The sequence below is a fragment of the Harmonia axyridis genome, chromosome 4 (genome assembly GCF_914767665.1).
Source record: "Harmonia axyridis chromosome 4, icHarAxyr1.1, whole genome shotgun sequence".
In the NCBI taxonomy this organism is placed as follows: Eukaryota; Metazoa; Arthropoda; class Insecta; order Coleoptera; family Coccinellidae; genus Harmonia; species Harmonia axyridis.
This window is the reverse complement of record NC_059504.1, coordinates 43,725,776-43,742,740: the sequence shown is the minus strand read 5'-3', so window position 1 is coordinate 43,742,740 and position 16,965 is coordinate 43,725,776. Positions and strand designations below refer to the sequence as shown.

The 16,965-nt window shown below is 35.7% G+C and overlaps 1 protein-coding gene across 1 annotated transcript in view; it reads right to left on the bottom strand.

Moving 5' to 3' along the window:
• Nucleotides 1-3,339: 3,339 nt before the first annotated feature.
• LOC123678531 (acetylcholinesterase-like) overlaps nucleotides 3,340-16,965 on the bottom strand; it is an 83,108-nt gene continuing 69,482 nt past the window's right edge. Inside the window, exons 3-5 of the mRNA XM_045615605.1 lie at nucleotides 13,921-15,528; nucleotides 8,822-9,050; nucleotides 3,340-6,274 (exon numbers count right to left, since the gene is read on the bottom strand). Coding sequence (XP_045471561.1) covers nucleotides 6,159-6,274; nucleotides 8,822-9,050; nucleotides 13,921-15,513 — 1,938 coding nt within the window. The 5' untranslated portion in view covers nucleotides 15,514-15,528 and the 3' untranslated portion in view covers nucleotides 3,340-6,158. The remainder of the gene's footprint in view (nucleotides 6,275-8,821; nucleotides 9,051-13,920; nucleotides 15,529-16,965) is intronic.

The window sequence follows — 16,965 nt, the reverse complement described above, 5'->3', positions numbered from 1 at the left end:
AGAACCCCGCACATTTAGTTAGGGAAATGGCTCTCCTAGAATTTGGCTGAATTTTAGGTAAGTTGTAGTTTTTGATGAGCTGATCAAAATTGTCTTCAGCCACAAAGCTCAAAAATGGACAGTTTTCGAGTAATGGAGCTTTTTTTTATTTTTTGCGGTATTTGATCATAAATCGGAGAGCTTTCATTGGTTGGGATAGAATATGGATGCCAGAACCCGATTGAGAGATGGTCTTCCTTAGATATATTAGGCACCACAATCTATACTTCTTCATACACTGCTCGACACCAACTATAAAATGAGATAAGATAGTATATTCTAAAACAAGTTGCAGAATGGGCTCATATTCCAACACTCATTTCGCATTCGTGTTGGAAATAGAATTGCCTTCTGCAACGAGTATTAGACGATATTTTCTCTATTTCAGTCAAGTTTTGTAGAATATTGTCGAAATTCAATGAAAAATTCAGATTTTACATCGTAGTGACTTTTGTATTGTGTCTTGGAAGTTGGTGTGACTGTTACGAAAATTGACAGATTGTGGAATTTGAATTTGAATCGTACGTTTCGAATTTTGAAATAATCTATGATTACGCATTAAATTCGTGAATTGTATCTGAAGAAATCCATTTAACACCACCAGTATAAAGAGAAATCGCGGATTCATCTCACAATGTCCAAATTATATTATATTGACAATTGACGTGTCTTGGAATTTGGTAGGATAGTCTGTGTTGACAACTACAAAACGAACAATATAACTGAAAACAATGCTGTAATGATTACATTACGGCACTATTTTTAGTAATGTAATGAACTCATTACGATACTAAAATAGAGAAAATCTATTTTCAAAGCTCCATATCTCGAAAACTGTCCATTTTGGAAATTTGTGGCTATGACCTTTTTTAATCAGCCAATCAAGAACTACAACATACCAAAAATTCAGCCGGATAAACAGAAAGCTAATAACCTAACTGTGATGTCCTTTCATTGATGATGAGTTTCTATAACAACAGTCTATCCAAATTTCATTGATTTTTTTGAAAAAAAAATTAATAGCAACTATATTGAATCAATATTCACCTCACTCATGAAATTACCAATTAATTACATGAAAAGTCGATGAGAAATCAAATATCAGACTCAATATACCCTACGAAGAAGGTACGAACAAACATTGACATAATTTTATGACTTTCCGATGCGGAAAACTAAGCCTGTCATTCACAATATGATACAGAATATCAAATCCATTCTCAGATCTCATATTGCTTCCGTAACACCAAGAAATAACTGAGCTCGAAGGTACAATATTGAACAAAGATATGTAGGTTAAATACGAGTATAAATTGACTATACTAAATGATATGTCCTTTTGTTGCTTTGGAACACTAAACCACTCTCAGAAAGTAAGTGGATATTATTTTTACATTCAATCCCGAATCCTTATCTACGTGGACCTTCAAAACTTTTTCTATGCGGATCTGGACTTCAACCTGTTCCTCTAGTCTTATAATCAATTTTTAAATTTTCGAAGCGTTATATCAAAATGACGAAATCATAGGTTTGAGGCCGATTATGCTCTAGTGAAGCCAATTCTCCATACTAAAAAGCCTCAGTAGTACATTTCACGACAACAAATATGACTATTTTCTAAACCAAAATAAGTTCATTTAACAGATTGAACTAACGTTTAGTGTATTTTGGTTGGTAATGTTTTCAAGAACTGGCTACTGATGAAGAAGAGAAAAGTGTTACACTCGTAATTTGAAAAAAATGCTCACTGCATCATTAACTTCATTTTATACAGGGTCAGAACTATTTAGATGGTACTATAGGGATATCGAAAACCGTTAGAGATACAGGGTGGCTTAAATTACAAAAAAAATGCGTTATTTAGGGATTAGTGTGTCGTTGTTGACAGATCCAAAATATTTTCAATGGTTTTCAAGATATCTTGGAGAAACTAAAATCGAGATTTTCTTTTTTTCTGCATAACTCATTTGTTTCTGGAAATTTAATTTGTAGCCAATATCCAATATAGAGATTCTAATAATAGCAATATTCATGGTTTTTTACCCGATTGGCAGAGAACTGTTAATATTATTATTCTAATTTTAGTGGAATAATAAATATGTAATGGTGTCGTCAGGTTTTTTCTGTTTTCCATTGTTTCAGAGACGCGATAGTCAAATTTTTTCTTATGGACGCCATATTGGTTCTCCTTATGAGGTATTAAAGGAAGAAATTACGAATTCAACAATTCATTACACTCTACAAAAATATCGAATCCAGCTTTGCAAATTTGAACTTTCTTTTATTTTTTTGTTGAAGTAGTTGGCTGGTGTCAGAATAGTCAAATAACTTGTTACTTCGTTCAGTTATTATGTGAAACCATCACTTAATTTTGTAAAAACTTCAATCCTGTTCGATAAGTAACGTCCTAATAATAACATAATCATGATGATAGCAACACTCTACGTAGCGTAGAAATGGCATTGTCTCTGGACATTGTTATACATAATTCAAAAAAACTCAAGTGATGGTTTCACATCACAACTTTCAACAAAGTCATTTGAACATTCTGGCTCCAGCCTACTATGTAAATCATTCATCATGTTGATATAACAATGTATTTTCATAACCATTTCATTTGGAGAGTTTTCTGTCAGTGCATTTCCATGATTATCTAGGCTTCCTTTTTATTTTTTTGTTGTAGTAGTAGGCTGAAGCCAGAATTATAAAATAACTTTGTTGACAGTTGTTATGTGAAACCATCACTTAAGTTTTTTTGAATAATTTAGCATAAGTTCTACAGACTTTGCCAGTTGCTCTTTATGCAGAGTGTTGGTATCAGCAGGATTATGTTATTAATAGGACATTACTTATCAAACAGGATTAAAGTTTTTACAAAAATTAAGTGATGGTTCCATAACTGAACGAAGTAACAAGTTAATTAACAATTCTGGCGTACCAAAATAAGAAAGGAAGTTCAAATTTGCGGAGCTAGACTCGATATTTTTGTAGAGTGTGATACATTGTTGAAATCGTAGTTTCACCTCATAAGTAGAACCAATATGGTGTCCATAAGAAAAAAAATTGACTATTGCTGCTCTGAAACAATGGAAAACAGAAAAAATCTGACGACACCTCAAGAATCTCTGTTAGATAAGGCTGCAAACCGAATGTCGTGAAGTTATCTCCAGAAACGAATGAGTTATACAGAAAAAAAGAAAATCTCGATTTTTAGTTTTTTCGAGATATCTCGAGAACCATTGGGGATATTTAGGATATGTTAACACCAACACACTAATCCTTGAATAACGCAACTTTTGTGTAATATAAGCCACCCTGTATCTCTAATGGTTTTCGATATCCCTGTAGTGCCCCTCAAAAGTTCTACCCTGTATATTCGGGAATTTTAGTCATTTCATTTAGAAATATCATAATTGTTCAGGAAGAGCTGTCCAAAAATTCAGATGATTAATTCAAGATATAAACATTATTTAGATATACGCAAGCTATCGCGACATCTTTCTTACGATATTTCTCTTGAGAATAAAATAGATGGATACTTTGACAAATTCTCATCTAGAGCCAGTTTTTGAAATGAAGCGTGAATTCAGGAATCCGAAGCTTTTAACACCTTTTATGCCTATGTTAGAAATTACTCTTTTTTTTGGAAATTGGCTATGCAATACCTAGAATCTACCAAGTGCAGATCTTACTTCCTATACAAATTTACTGGTCGACTGAAGACATTATAACATCAAATACGTTCCAAACATTTCCGCAGTTGCATCCACTTTCGTGTAAATATAACAATATAACGATTCCCAACTGGTCATACTATTCGGTTAACAAAGAAAATGCTTTATTTAAACGTGAAGCTTCATAGCGTAGGAAGCACATCAGTTATTATATCATGATCGGCTTAAATCTATTCTTGAAAAAATATTCTCTAGATAATTTTCATAGGAAACATGAAGCAGTAGGTAACTAACGAATTGCATTGATTATTAATACTGTATTTATCATTTCGAAAAACCTTATATGCTGATCTATAGCTTAATGTACGAATCAATTGAACAGAAAACTGTCAAGCGATACCTACATCCTTGTGTTGTTTTAATTCAAAATATATATTTTAAATGACAATAAATTATTTTGTTAATTCACTGTCTTTATCTTATTGGATGAAAGTTATATTAGCTTAGATTCATGAGAAGGTATTCCCTGTTTTCTGTCCAACTACGCCGTCTATTGACATTTATTTTTTCGTTACACTGACCAGTTGAGTATCTTCATAATAACATTTTAACTATACATATAAATAAGTATTTCAACTTTCTTCATTAAATGAACTAACACTTAAACTACTACAGGAAACTAACAAGTACAGGTACCTAACAAATCGAATGTAAAAGTATTCGATTCTTGAGAAATTCTTCACATAAATATCTAAGTTTTAGTGCCATGTGATTCGTGCGTTCAAAATAATATACAGGTCGTTTTTATGAAACTTTCAGATGGAAGAAATTCTACTGAAAACGTTTGAACAGCGTAAGTTAGAACTAGGCTATTCAGGAGATAATTTGATCCCCAGTGAAAGCTCGGATAAAACACAATAAAAATATAATTAAACTAAAAAAGAAATCAGGTAGGAATTAAATAAGAACACATCATTAGGTTTGACTAAAGAAAATTTCAATTCAATAGATTCTAATTGAAATACCGACTCAAATTAATTTTCATTGAGTTGTAGAAATTGTTTGTTTTCATTTTTACGTTTTATCTCACTTTCCCTGGGGTGAAGCAACTATTGATATGAATTATGGTTCCAAATTGAACTGTTTAATATTGAAATCCTTGATTTGATCGAAAAACGGAGCACTTTGAAATATTGAATTCAGAGAACAAATTTTCACGAACACAATATGAACCAAAAGTATAGTATTTTCAGTCGATGATATAGGCCAGGATTTCCACGTCTAATAACAATATGTAGAATTGAGAATACATTTTTTAAAATTACAGTGTCATTATTTCTCGGTTTTGATATCAAATAATATCATTTTTAAAAAAACGAGCGCTCAAAAAAAAAAACAATATAAATAGCAATCATTTGTCATCATGAACTTTTAAATATTGAGTTACACATGGCAGAAGTTTCAGTGTTCTGAAATGATGTGCAGATAGTTTGACTATAACCTATGTCAAGAAAGTTTCTACTCTTTACTCGAAAGTAATATCTATCATAATTGACTATAAAATATCATGAGAAATAAAATAGAAATGAACAATTTGATAGAAAAACCTAAGGTTAGATTCCATTAGATTTATAACAATCAGAAAATGTGATATTGATTTTCTCCCCGAGAAAAACATGCTCGTTCAAGCTTACATTCAGTTGAGATTCCTCATAGCAAATTATTAATGAGATTCTTGCACGGTATTACTGAAATTATTAATTGAAAACTTGTACACAATATATGAAAAGTTACAGATTTGAACTGAAACGATTGGTCGTTGATATTTTATAATTTCACAGCAATGATGAATATCTATAGAATGAAAATCGTTCAATGTAGAGTGGGGATGTAACTCGGAGAAAATTTCTTGATATAGGTACCTTAATTTCTCCATATTTTCACAAATTCATAGGATTAAGACAATGTCGAAATATTCACATTTCATCTTTACCTCCTAGGAGGTTTGAAGCCGAAATTTCATCTCACTCTTCTGGGAAGAGAAAACATCATCTGATATTTATATAGATTCTGTTAACTAGTAATTAGCCATATAGCCACATAATGATATGCATTTCTTCATAATCAGATCACAGTATAGATTAGTTAGTGTTTGTAGTTAGTAGAAAATATAAAAGTAAAGAGTTACAGCAATTCGCTACATATATAGGTCGAACCGATAATGAGGTTTTCGATTATATATATTATCTAAAGTCCAGTTCAATGTAACTGTTTTGAAAATTGTCATAAGCTTATACTTTCAGCGACTCTTTTCTCCTCTACGTGATAAAAAGCCTAAGTTCGCATCTTCCAGTGAATTCTTGAAGGCGGTTTTTCTGTCTAAGAACCAGACTAAATGATCTTGGTACTTGAAAAGGTTCCACTACCTCAGTTAATGTTCAGCTGTCAGATGATACCACTAAACAGCAGGATCAACATGATTGTGCCGAAGGAAGCTCTCCTGGTTACAGCATCACTGGTTTCTGTGCAGTTTTTCTTGGATGGTGTATTCTGGAGTTCATCTGAAAAATATTTTGGAAATGAGATTTACTGGAATTACATTCCGCGACATCAGAAGTGTTACACATATAATAATATTAAGAAGGGTAGCGGTATGAAATCAGGGATTCACCTATCAGGGGAGCTGAATCGACTACTGCCCACTGCAGATTTCAAGTGCTTCTTGACCCAAAAAGCTGAAATCTGTAAAATGGTTAAGGATGAAGTAGTGTGGAAAACACCACAAGAATTTTTCTACTGTAGTTCTGCGGATTAAGAATTTAGTTCATGATATGACAGCATGCGGGACGTCGGTGGCAAGATGCTAAGGGGACGAGCATCTGCTGAACTAAATGTTACAATTCAACGTTCTAGAAGAAGAATAACACGAGCTTCTTCGACTGCTGAAGGTGCTGCGTAGGATCCTGAATCAGCACTCACTCAAGCAGGCAAGACTCTTCGAAGAAGGTGCATGAAATGGACAAGTTCTATTAATGAAACAATCATGCGCATATACTATAAAGCGACAAAAATGGAAGAGGATAAAATAGGCTACCGAAAAAAGCTGTTTGCAGAAGAAACTATCCCAAACTCCAAGTTTCTGAGCAGAGAGTAGCCAACCAATACCAGGTCATATTGAGGAATAAACTTGTTTCTGATGAGAGACTGAACACAATGAATTTTTGCGAGTATTGAAGTTGCTGCCCAGGTTCCTCAACCTGCAACCAGATTCTTTGGGCCCTTTATGGTTCTGCTTTGTACTTAACTCCTTTTCAAAACATCTTGGAATAACTTGCAATGAAACAAAAACAAAAGGAAGGGTATATTTCCTTCATTCTTCTTTTTTTTCTGGTAACATAATGTAATGTAGGAATGAACGTTAATGAAGATTGGGATTACTCCATTGAGGTGAAATGTAGAATCTAGAAAGCCCGAAGTGCCTTCTTCAAAATGAAAGAGCTTTTTACGAGTACCTTAGCTATGAAGACCAAAATAAGACTACTGAGGTGCTATGTCCTTCCGGTGCTTTTGTATGGTGTCGAAGCATGGACATTAACAGAAGCGTCCTGCAAGAAATTAGAGGTGTTTGAGATGTGGTTGTACCGTCGTATTTTGAAGATCTCATGGGTTGACTATATCACGAATGCAGAAGTTCTCCGCAGATTAAACAAGGAGAAGGAGATCTTGTACCAAGTAAAAACACGAAAACTTGAATACCTGGGTCACGTTATGAGAAATCCGGAGAGGTATCGACTTCTACAACTGATACTATAGGGAAAAATTCAGGGAAAGAGAAGCATTGGACGACGAAGAATATCGTGGTTGAAGAATTTGAGAGTTTGGTTCAGCTCAACAACCACAGGGCTATTTCGGGCAGCAGTTGATGAGGTCTGTGTCGCCATCATGTTAGCCAACATCCAGAATTGATAGGCACCAAAAGAAGAAGAACATAATGTAGAATGTTTCAATTCAAAACATGATATGGTGAAAACTTGATACTTTTCAGTCTTATATTTTGATACCAGGTGTCCCAAAAGCAAGTTTTTATGTAAAAAAGTGATTAAAAATATAAGCCGCTTGTCGAAAATATATTAATTGATTCTGAAGAAACACTTCTTTGGAATTTATTATTTGAGTTCGATGAATGTCACCTCTCCTGGAGATTCTTAGAAAATTTCACCAACTTATGGTAGATACACATTGGACGTTTGTGAAGTTGCTCCATCCTACTGGAAACTTGTTTTTTGGTTATAGCCAGGAAATTCACAGTAAGTGCCCGTCCTCCTTCATCATCAAAAAAGTAATGGCCGATAATTACTCACGATCACATTACAGACCATACGTTCCTTTTTGGCAAATGAAGATGTTGGTAAAGGTTTGTGAGCTCTTAATTGCCTGGTTTATGAATTTTAACCTCTTGAGGTTTCAATTCTTGCACCAAATGAGTTTTATAGTGGTGCAGATTTAGATCTTTGTACAGAATGAGATGTAGCGGTGATCTATGCATATTAAACGCATTTGCACGCTTCCGAAGTGAGAGGTCGGGATCATCACGAACAGAACGATATCCGTTCCACGTTCGCTTCCGTTCTCAATAACATTGGGCGCCAGGATTTCGTTTATATAGTGTCCTCAAACTTTTTTATTCATTTTAAGTTGGGAGAAAACTTTTTTCGCGAGATAGTTGCCGAATTAATTTTGCATACTCACAACGCACGATCCTTTCCCGAGGAACAATCCATAGCGACTTAATTCCCAAGAGCGCAGTAAGTGAGAGCGAGACACCTTGTATATTTCACACTAGATGCCATCGAATTTTCCCAAAGAAAATGAATATAGTCTACCAAAACTCATTAATATTTCTGAGACACCACGTTTACATATTAGATTATTAATTTCGAGCCGTCATGTTCTCATTGTCCAGAATTGATGGAAAAATTATCGATTGTTTATTCTGTCACTTAAAATGAGTCAACAAAATCGATACATTATATACTTACAACTCAATCAGAATGCATTACGAGACACAAAATCGATAGGGGATGATAGAATTTTAATCTGAGGCATACCTGTAAGTTGTTGTAGCTGAGGTAGATATTTCTTCCAGAAAGCACACTGTTTCAATCTCGGACCGCGACCTGTAGCTGTTGAGTTGATATCTAGCGTTAGATATTCTCTTCCGTAGGCGGTGTGCAGTGGCCAGAAGGTAGGCGTCCAGACGCCATTAGGAGACAGGCTGGGGTTTCCTGTTTTGGCGAAATTCGCCCAGTACCTCATTATTCGACGACTAAGATCAACCTAGAATCAAGAAAATAACCGGTGTTCTTTTAGATGTATTTGAAGTTTCGACGGTTGTTGTTAAGATGTCTAAAAACCAGGTCTATGAACTGATTAGCTTTTGTTTTGCCAATTTTGAGAATATTAGTTAAGCTTCGTTTTGTCAACTGTAGGTAGCGCTATCAACAAATTAAGATTCTTGTTATTTATTATTTACGAGTTTTGTGCCATTATGGACCTATATATGTATTATATATCTTTCATTATAGTTATGATCTATGGAAGTAATTCTTGTAATTGAAATACCAATAAACTCTCTCTATTACAAATATTTGAATTCATTCCAGTAAACGTTTCGTGTTTTGTTTCACGACTTTGCACGATCATACTCGGTTACACGTCGCTTTAGATTGGTCAGTATCGGGTTTTAATTAATGTACCCAATCAAAAACAACGGAAAAAAGATCGAAATGACAAGTATGACATTGCGGCGCCACCACGAACTAAAACTAATATTTTCAATTTGGTCGAATGTCATTGCATTCAAAATTTGACGAGTGCATTCACCATGTTTTTAGACATCTTAATTGTTGTCTATGGTTTGACAGTTGAGAATGTCAAACCGTATTGACATTTCAGTTCATCAAAGTTTGACAATTTATCATTGATTGTGTAACGCTGGAAAAATGCTTTCAGTTTATGGAAATTTACTTTGAGAAATAAATCTGTTCGCGAAGTTCATAGAACACTTTGCCATTTTAGGGTCAATATAATCCGTCTAGTGGGCAAGCAATTTGTGCAGTTATTGATCATTTTCACACTAATTCCACCCTCCACGATTCAAAACCATCAACAAGACTAAGATAGGTTCGTACCGAAGAGAATATTGCTACTGCAGAGCGAAGTGTTGAATAAGACGCCGAAATGTCGATACGTCGCCATTTTCAACTTGTTGGCCTTTGTCCCTTGACTACGAAAGGATCCTTGGCCCACGTGTCAGAATTAAAGCCAAATGTCCATAGTTTATTTCTGGTTAAAGACAATCCTCGAACCATTGACAAATCACCATTACATTCATTAAAATTGATTTTTTAGTGCGATGGCATCATCCTTATTTATTTCGAAATTAGGATATTAGGTGGATGTCGACTGAGTTTTTTGTGTCCAAAAATTAATCAGCAAAATATTTGATTCCAACAAGACGGCGCAACTTGTCATACAGAGCGCTTAACTATCAATTCATTACAAAATCAATTTGATGACAACTTTATTCTCTAAAGTGTTTCTGTTAACTGACCCCATCATTTGTGCAACTTAACGCCTCTCGATTACTTTTTATGGGGCTCTGTTAAGTCATTGGTTTATGCCGAAAAACCACTTACTTCTTGGAGTATTGCGGAAACCAATATGCAAGCCGCCATTGATGCCATACGGCCAGATTTTTTGAAAAAGTAGTGAAAAAACTGATCAAATATGGACTATCTAACTCGAAGTCATATCAAAAAAATAAATGCCATTAAATTAATTAATTAACTTTATTTATTGATACAACTAAAATTGAATCATCTGTCCCTTCCTTTTTTTGTCAATTATTCATCAGATTATAATTATGACAAATTCATTCCAACAATTATTTCTGTTTTGTAGTGTTTTAGTTTCCAAACTCTTGACACAACACCCATAACCATGATTTATACACTATTCCAAGAAGTTAACACACCGCTTGAATAATTTTAAATATTTAATTTTTGTGGGAACTCAGACATTTCTCCATAGATCGTCAAGGGTAGTTGAAAGAAACTGCTTGCTTCATTTATATATCCTACTCTTTTATTTCCAAGATGAAAAATTGAAAAGAAAATCATCAATGCAATAATCGAATTCAATTTTATCCAATCAGTATCGCCTATTTCCATCTCTATTTCGAGTGACCTCTTCACGATGACGTTTTATTCTCAAAATTAGTATCTAAATATCGATTTGATCAGAGTTATCCCAAATATAAATTAGAATGCGCCATATACCTTGCAAGTTGCATGATTGATTCGAATGATTTCTCATTGCCTGAAACCTTTTTTCCTAAAGGATTGAGGTCTGAACTACAAGCTGGCCAATGCCAATTTCTGTAAGGTAAACATGTACTATCCTATATCGGTATGGTGATAGTTATTAGGAGGACATTTGGACCAATATTTGGAGTAAATGCCATGACATACTCTTCAAAAATATCAGTTATGTAACGTACATCGTTGGAACTTTAATTATTTATCACAATCAAGTCAGCAAGCCTCATTATAGAGAAGTATTCATGAAAATAATCAGACCAGATTTCATCTGTGTATTTGCAATAGACGTATTAATTTTTATTCGACGGTCAAATCAATGATATCCCAGTGTAATTTCATGGATACAAGACTATTTTTTCGGTATGGGAAGGAAATTGAAAGATAATGACGGTCTCATACTGCTAGGATACATAATTGACTCTGAATTTGGAATTGATCTATGGATTGTCTAGTTCATAGCACAGATCTCAATCCAATAGATAAGTTTTGTGACATGTTTTGAAGGCGCTTTATATATCATCTGTATTAATCAGTCCACTTAAAATGCGTGAGGCGCAAGCAAGTACCATAGTTTTTGGTTTGTCCAATCGCGGAACTAGTTTTTTGGTGTTTACTTTGGAGAGACCTTCGAACTATTCAAACCTGGGTGGTAGTTTCATGTTTGATGCTCATTAAAGGTCCCACAAGCGTGTGCCAAATTGCCCGCTTCTTCATTTCGTAATAAGCCTCGCTGACTCTGAGTTGCTGCAGTATATTCCAGCTGCCATTTCTACAGATTTTTTGTTATAGACAAAGTTCCATTTTCATGAGAGAAACAGCATATATTTGCCAGTCTTCCCTGTCGAGGACCACTATTTTGCACATTTAGCCATACCTTTTAACTAAAGGCTTAAGATTTAAGTGCATCTTTAGAGTATACAAGGTCATCCAGCTTGCTAGTGTTAGAATTATTGACATTTGCTACAGAGTAGATGAAGAGAAGAATGAACTACATTTCGAAGTAGATACTTGCAATTTTTCCGAAAGCTACTATATTAAGTATAACTCTCCTGGAAAACTACTTCACTTAGTTCACTTTGAAGTACTGACCTCTTACAGCAGATACTTCGATTCAAAAAGAAATTTAAATTATTTGCTTGACACTAGCGGAGTTGGAGTTATAGCAGCTCCACTAATCATTCTATGGTTAGTTCTCTTGGAAAATGGATAGAATATGCTGAGGAAAATTATACAGTGTAACTCTTTGAATTACTGGATTGTCATTTCCGTTCAATAGATCATGAAATTTCTGTTGCTACTCATTCAATTCAAATTTTTTATATCCTGTTCTTTTCAATTCCATAATTTTTTCATTATGATCTTTATATATTATTTATTTTTTAATGGTGTTTTGTATTTCTGTTATAACTAGAGGTTAGTTCTATGAAGTCTTCGTCTTTTGCAGGCATGAAGGAAGTATTCGAAAGTATCTTATAATCTTCTATCATTATAACAAATGCTAATGGTACGTCTTCCATTTGGGGATCTTCTTCATGAGATATTTTTTCAGAACAAAAAAAAAATAACCAATTTAATACTATATAACAATTCAACTATCAACTGAGAAAAAACAAGAAAGATGGAACAAACAATCTAATAAATTAGCCATAACCTGTTCCCGAGCTGATGGAGAGGGATAGATGCTACACATACTCAAGCATATACTACTGACGCAAATAAATACTAAAGGGTGTTTTTTTTAGAGCTATAGAACTTTAAATTGCAATTAAACAACGATGGATTGTTCGATCGACATGAATTTTATTTATCCGTAAAATAATCTTGTGACATTACATTTTAAGTATGATTTCTGGCATATGACTGCCACGACTGGCTCGGATGTAGTCCAATCTGGACGTCCAATTTTCGATGACTTTTTCCAACATTTGTGGCCGTATATCGGCAATAACACGGCGAATGTTGTCTTCCAAATGGTCAAGGGTTTGTGGCTTATCCGCATAGACCAATGACTTTACATAGCCCCACAGAAAGTAGTCTAGCGGTGTTAAATCACAAGATCTTGGAGGCCAATTCACAGGTCCAAAACGTGGAATTGGGCGGTCACCAAACGTGTCTTTCAATAAATCGATTGTGGCACGAGCTGTGTGACATGTTGCGCCGTCTTGTTGGAACCACAGCTTCTGGACATCATGGTTGTTCAATTCAGGAATGAAAAAGTTAGTAATCATGGCTCTATACCGATCACCATTGACTGTAACGTTCTGGCCATCATCGTTTTTGAAGAAGTACGGACCAATCATTCCACCAGCCCATAAAGCGCACCTAACAGTCAGTTTTTCTGGATGTAACGGTGTTTCGACATACACTTGAGGATTAGCTTCACTCCAAATGCGGCAGTTTTGTTTGTGCGCTCCATCTCTAATGGACGTAGTTCGCGATACGTATTCCGCACAGAACAATTATTTTCGAAATGAAATTACACTATTTGCAAGCGTTGTTCAGGCATGAGTCTATTCATGATGAATTGCCAAACCAAATTGAAAAAAAATCATTTGACAGCTGTTAAATAGGTCTCCATCTTTAACAGAAATGCCAACTTAAAGTTATATACCTCGAAAAAAAACACCCTATATAAGCAGTAAAGTAGAACATACTTCAACGTTCAGTAACTACAACCGGAACCAAATAGATGCTAGATGCTTTGTGATAGGTAATCACTCCGAACTAAATCCGTAAATGTGTAGCATTAGCATTTTCTTCGTTTTCATTCGTACAACTCATTGTGTATAAGATATCGATATATAACTCTATATTAGCAATCTTACCTCTTGATTAGTGTAACTCTTCGTTGGGTTCAAAGGCTCTCCAAAGACGTAGTTGATTTCATCGGCATGCATCACTCCAGTCCACGAGGGCCAAGGATTCGCGATGGTCCTGTGCTTGTAATAATACATGTAGACGTTGTTCCCAGTCTCGGCATAACGATGTGCGAACTCGTTCACGTTACAAGTGAAGTGATAGTCTCCCACCATCTTATCCAATGCGTCTCTGTTACTCACCGGATCGTCCGGATTCAACCAATCCGTATACTCGAACACTATAGCCTGACGCGCGACCGCATTGACGTATGGATTCAACTCTGTGATAGCTCGAAGGAATTCCTGCCTGTTGACGTAGACATTCTCCTCCTTCCTGAACAACTCGGTCAGGTAATATATAATGAAATAGTAACCTTCCTCTGTGTTCGAACCCATCAGGATGTTGGTCTTTTTAAAGTTCTTATTGCTCATGGCTCGAACGGGATGCTCGTCGAGGAAAGCGCCATCTATAACAGGAACGAAGGGAAACTCACATATTCCTAAAGTTCCCCATTCATTGTTCACCAGTTCTATAGGGTCCCTCTTTTTCAGGCATTCTATCACAGCGCTTAGCTGGTTTCTATCGTTAGGGCACTTAACAGCTTCAGCCAATCGCAAACCTCTAAGTATGCTCTCTTCTCGTGATATTATAGCCCAGGGGGCTGTAGCGCTACCCGATTCCATTATGGCCTGTGAAAATAAGTTTCTGGACAACGGCGATAGAAGATGAAGGGACACCGACACGGCCCCTGCGGATTCCCCGAATAAGGTGATGTTATTAGGGTTGCCTCCGAACGCTGCTATATTGTCTCTCACCCATTGCAACGCCATCATTTGGTCGAACATACCAGCGTTCCCTGGCACGTCAGGAGTGCCGAAATAAATGAAACCTAGAGAAGCCACGCGATACTGCATCGACACTAGGATAAGGTTCTCTTCGGACACTAAGATATTATGATCATACACGTCTAGAGTGTTTGTTCCCGAGTAGAACCCACCACCGAATATCCAAACCAGAACTGCAGCCTTGGTGGGGCGAGGTTTAGGCACTACCACATTAATATACAGGCAATCCTCGCTCAAAGGCGTGTTAGGGTTCCACATAGTAGCACCTGGAAAGTCACCAAAGACGGTATCGATGATCTGAACGCAGGAGTTTGGTTGTCTGGTCGTGTTTAAAATACCTTCCCAAGCCTCCACCGGTCTGGGATGTCTAAACCTAAGGTTTCCGATGGGCTTCTGCGCGTAGGGTATGCCCATCCAAGCGTCCACCTTTTTCCCAGTGGCGGCCGTCATGGTGATGCCTCGCACCTTGCCCTTTTTGGTCTGTATCACGAGCGACTCTTCTCCCTTGCTGTCCTTGTGGGAAAAGTCTCTTTTGTCGTCTGGAGCATCTCTTCTAAACTCCTCCGAGTCCCTGTGAGGGTCGAAGGGGTCACGTGCCATGTGATAGGCTTCGGCATGTGGCTCTGGAAGATGGTGACGGTTTCTGTGAGGCTGAGGAGTGCACGGGGGAAGTGCGAAGATTACCAAGAAGCAGGCGACCCACGGTGGCGTCATCGTTTTATTTGAGATCTGAAAACAATAAGGATATGAGATTTTGCCTGAGGAGTTATAAAAATGAGCTTGCTAACAGCATACTAAGGTCAAAGTATGAAGTTTCTGTAAGCACTGTCCCATGGGGTCAATGGCCGCCTCAGATTTAGTTTTTGGCAGATAGCGAATGATGAAGTAATATAAAATGGGGACCAAATTACGTCATGATTATGAGAGCGAAAATCCAATTGAGTAAAATGTGTTTAGACTATGGAGGTATAGAATGTATCGATACTAGATATCTTGAGTTGTGGGCCAATTTAAAGATATATATTAATAGTGAGTACCTACATAAAAACAATGTAACAAACAAACTTTTCATGAATTGTTTGATTACTGGTTCACATATACAGGGTGGTCCACGACCCTCTATTACGGTTAGGAGCTGAACTTATGTATTTTCTTTTTCGACAAAGTATCATTAGGCTCCATTAGTGCTACATTCTCAAATTAATTGGAAACAAACAGGGTGTACCAAAAAGTCTTAATGACCAAACATATGTTTTCAGATAGCATGGATTGATGAACCCAAGTTTTTTAAAAATTTCATAAGCTTGAAACTTTTTTGAGATATTTTGATTTTTCATGAATTGGAGGATTTTTGGAAGAACTACATAACTGCGAAATGAATAAATTTATTTGAATGAGATTTTAACAATTTAAGAACGGAAGTAAGTACCTACCTACTGCCTTTTGAAAAATCATTGAGGCCTCAGCTAGGTGTTTAAAATGAGACTATGCATTTATGACATATTCAAATATATCATATCCATATTGGTTTATTACGAAAGTTACAACTGTTACTTAATTTTCTCATTTGGTAGAGAATTTTTCGAAGATAATATAATTTGTTTCCTAATAAAAAAATTCAATGCAGGGTGTGCCATTTGGAATCAGCCTGATATTAACGTGTGAACAGGTCATCAATAAAATTTCCTATTTCGAACACTCAGTAAAGTTCCCACTGATTATTAAAACATATCGGAGTTTCCCCAAAAATGAAATTAGTAAGAAAATTTATTCCCTGAACAGTCGTTCCAAATCTGAGATGAACCTGTGTGCCGGAGAATTTGTGATATGTGATAATTTCTGTACTGGGTGCACTGTCAACTTATTTTGATATAATTTTGCATATTTAGAGCTGCTTATAGGCCTAGCCTCAGCTCCAATTTGTTTATAATAATAGTATTAATCGTGAGCAGACGTATAATGTGGGATCTTCAATTAACAGACTTTACCGTGCGTCCATAAAGTCTCCCCGGCCTTTATAATGTTATCTTTTGGTTTACGGATTTCGAATTTTTCACATTGTCTTTACATATTATGATCTACTCTCTTTTAAGTTAGTCATTTGTCAATTTAATAAATCAAATTTTAACAGTCTTGTTTAAATGCACTGTATAGCGGAACCTTATG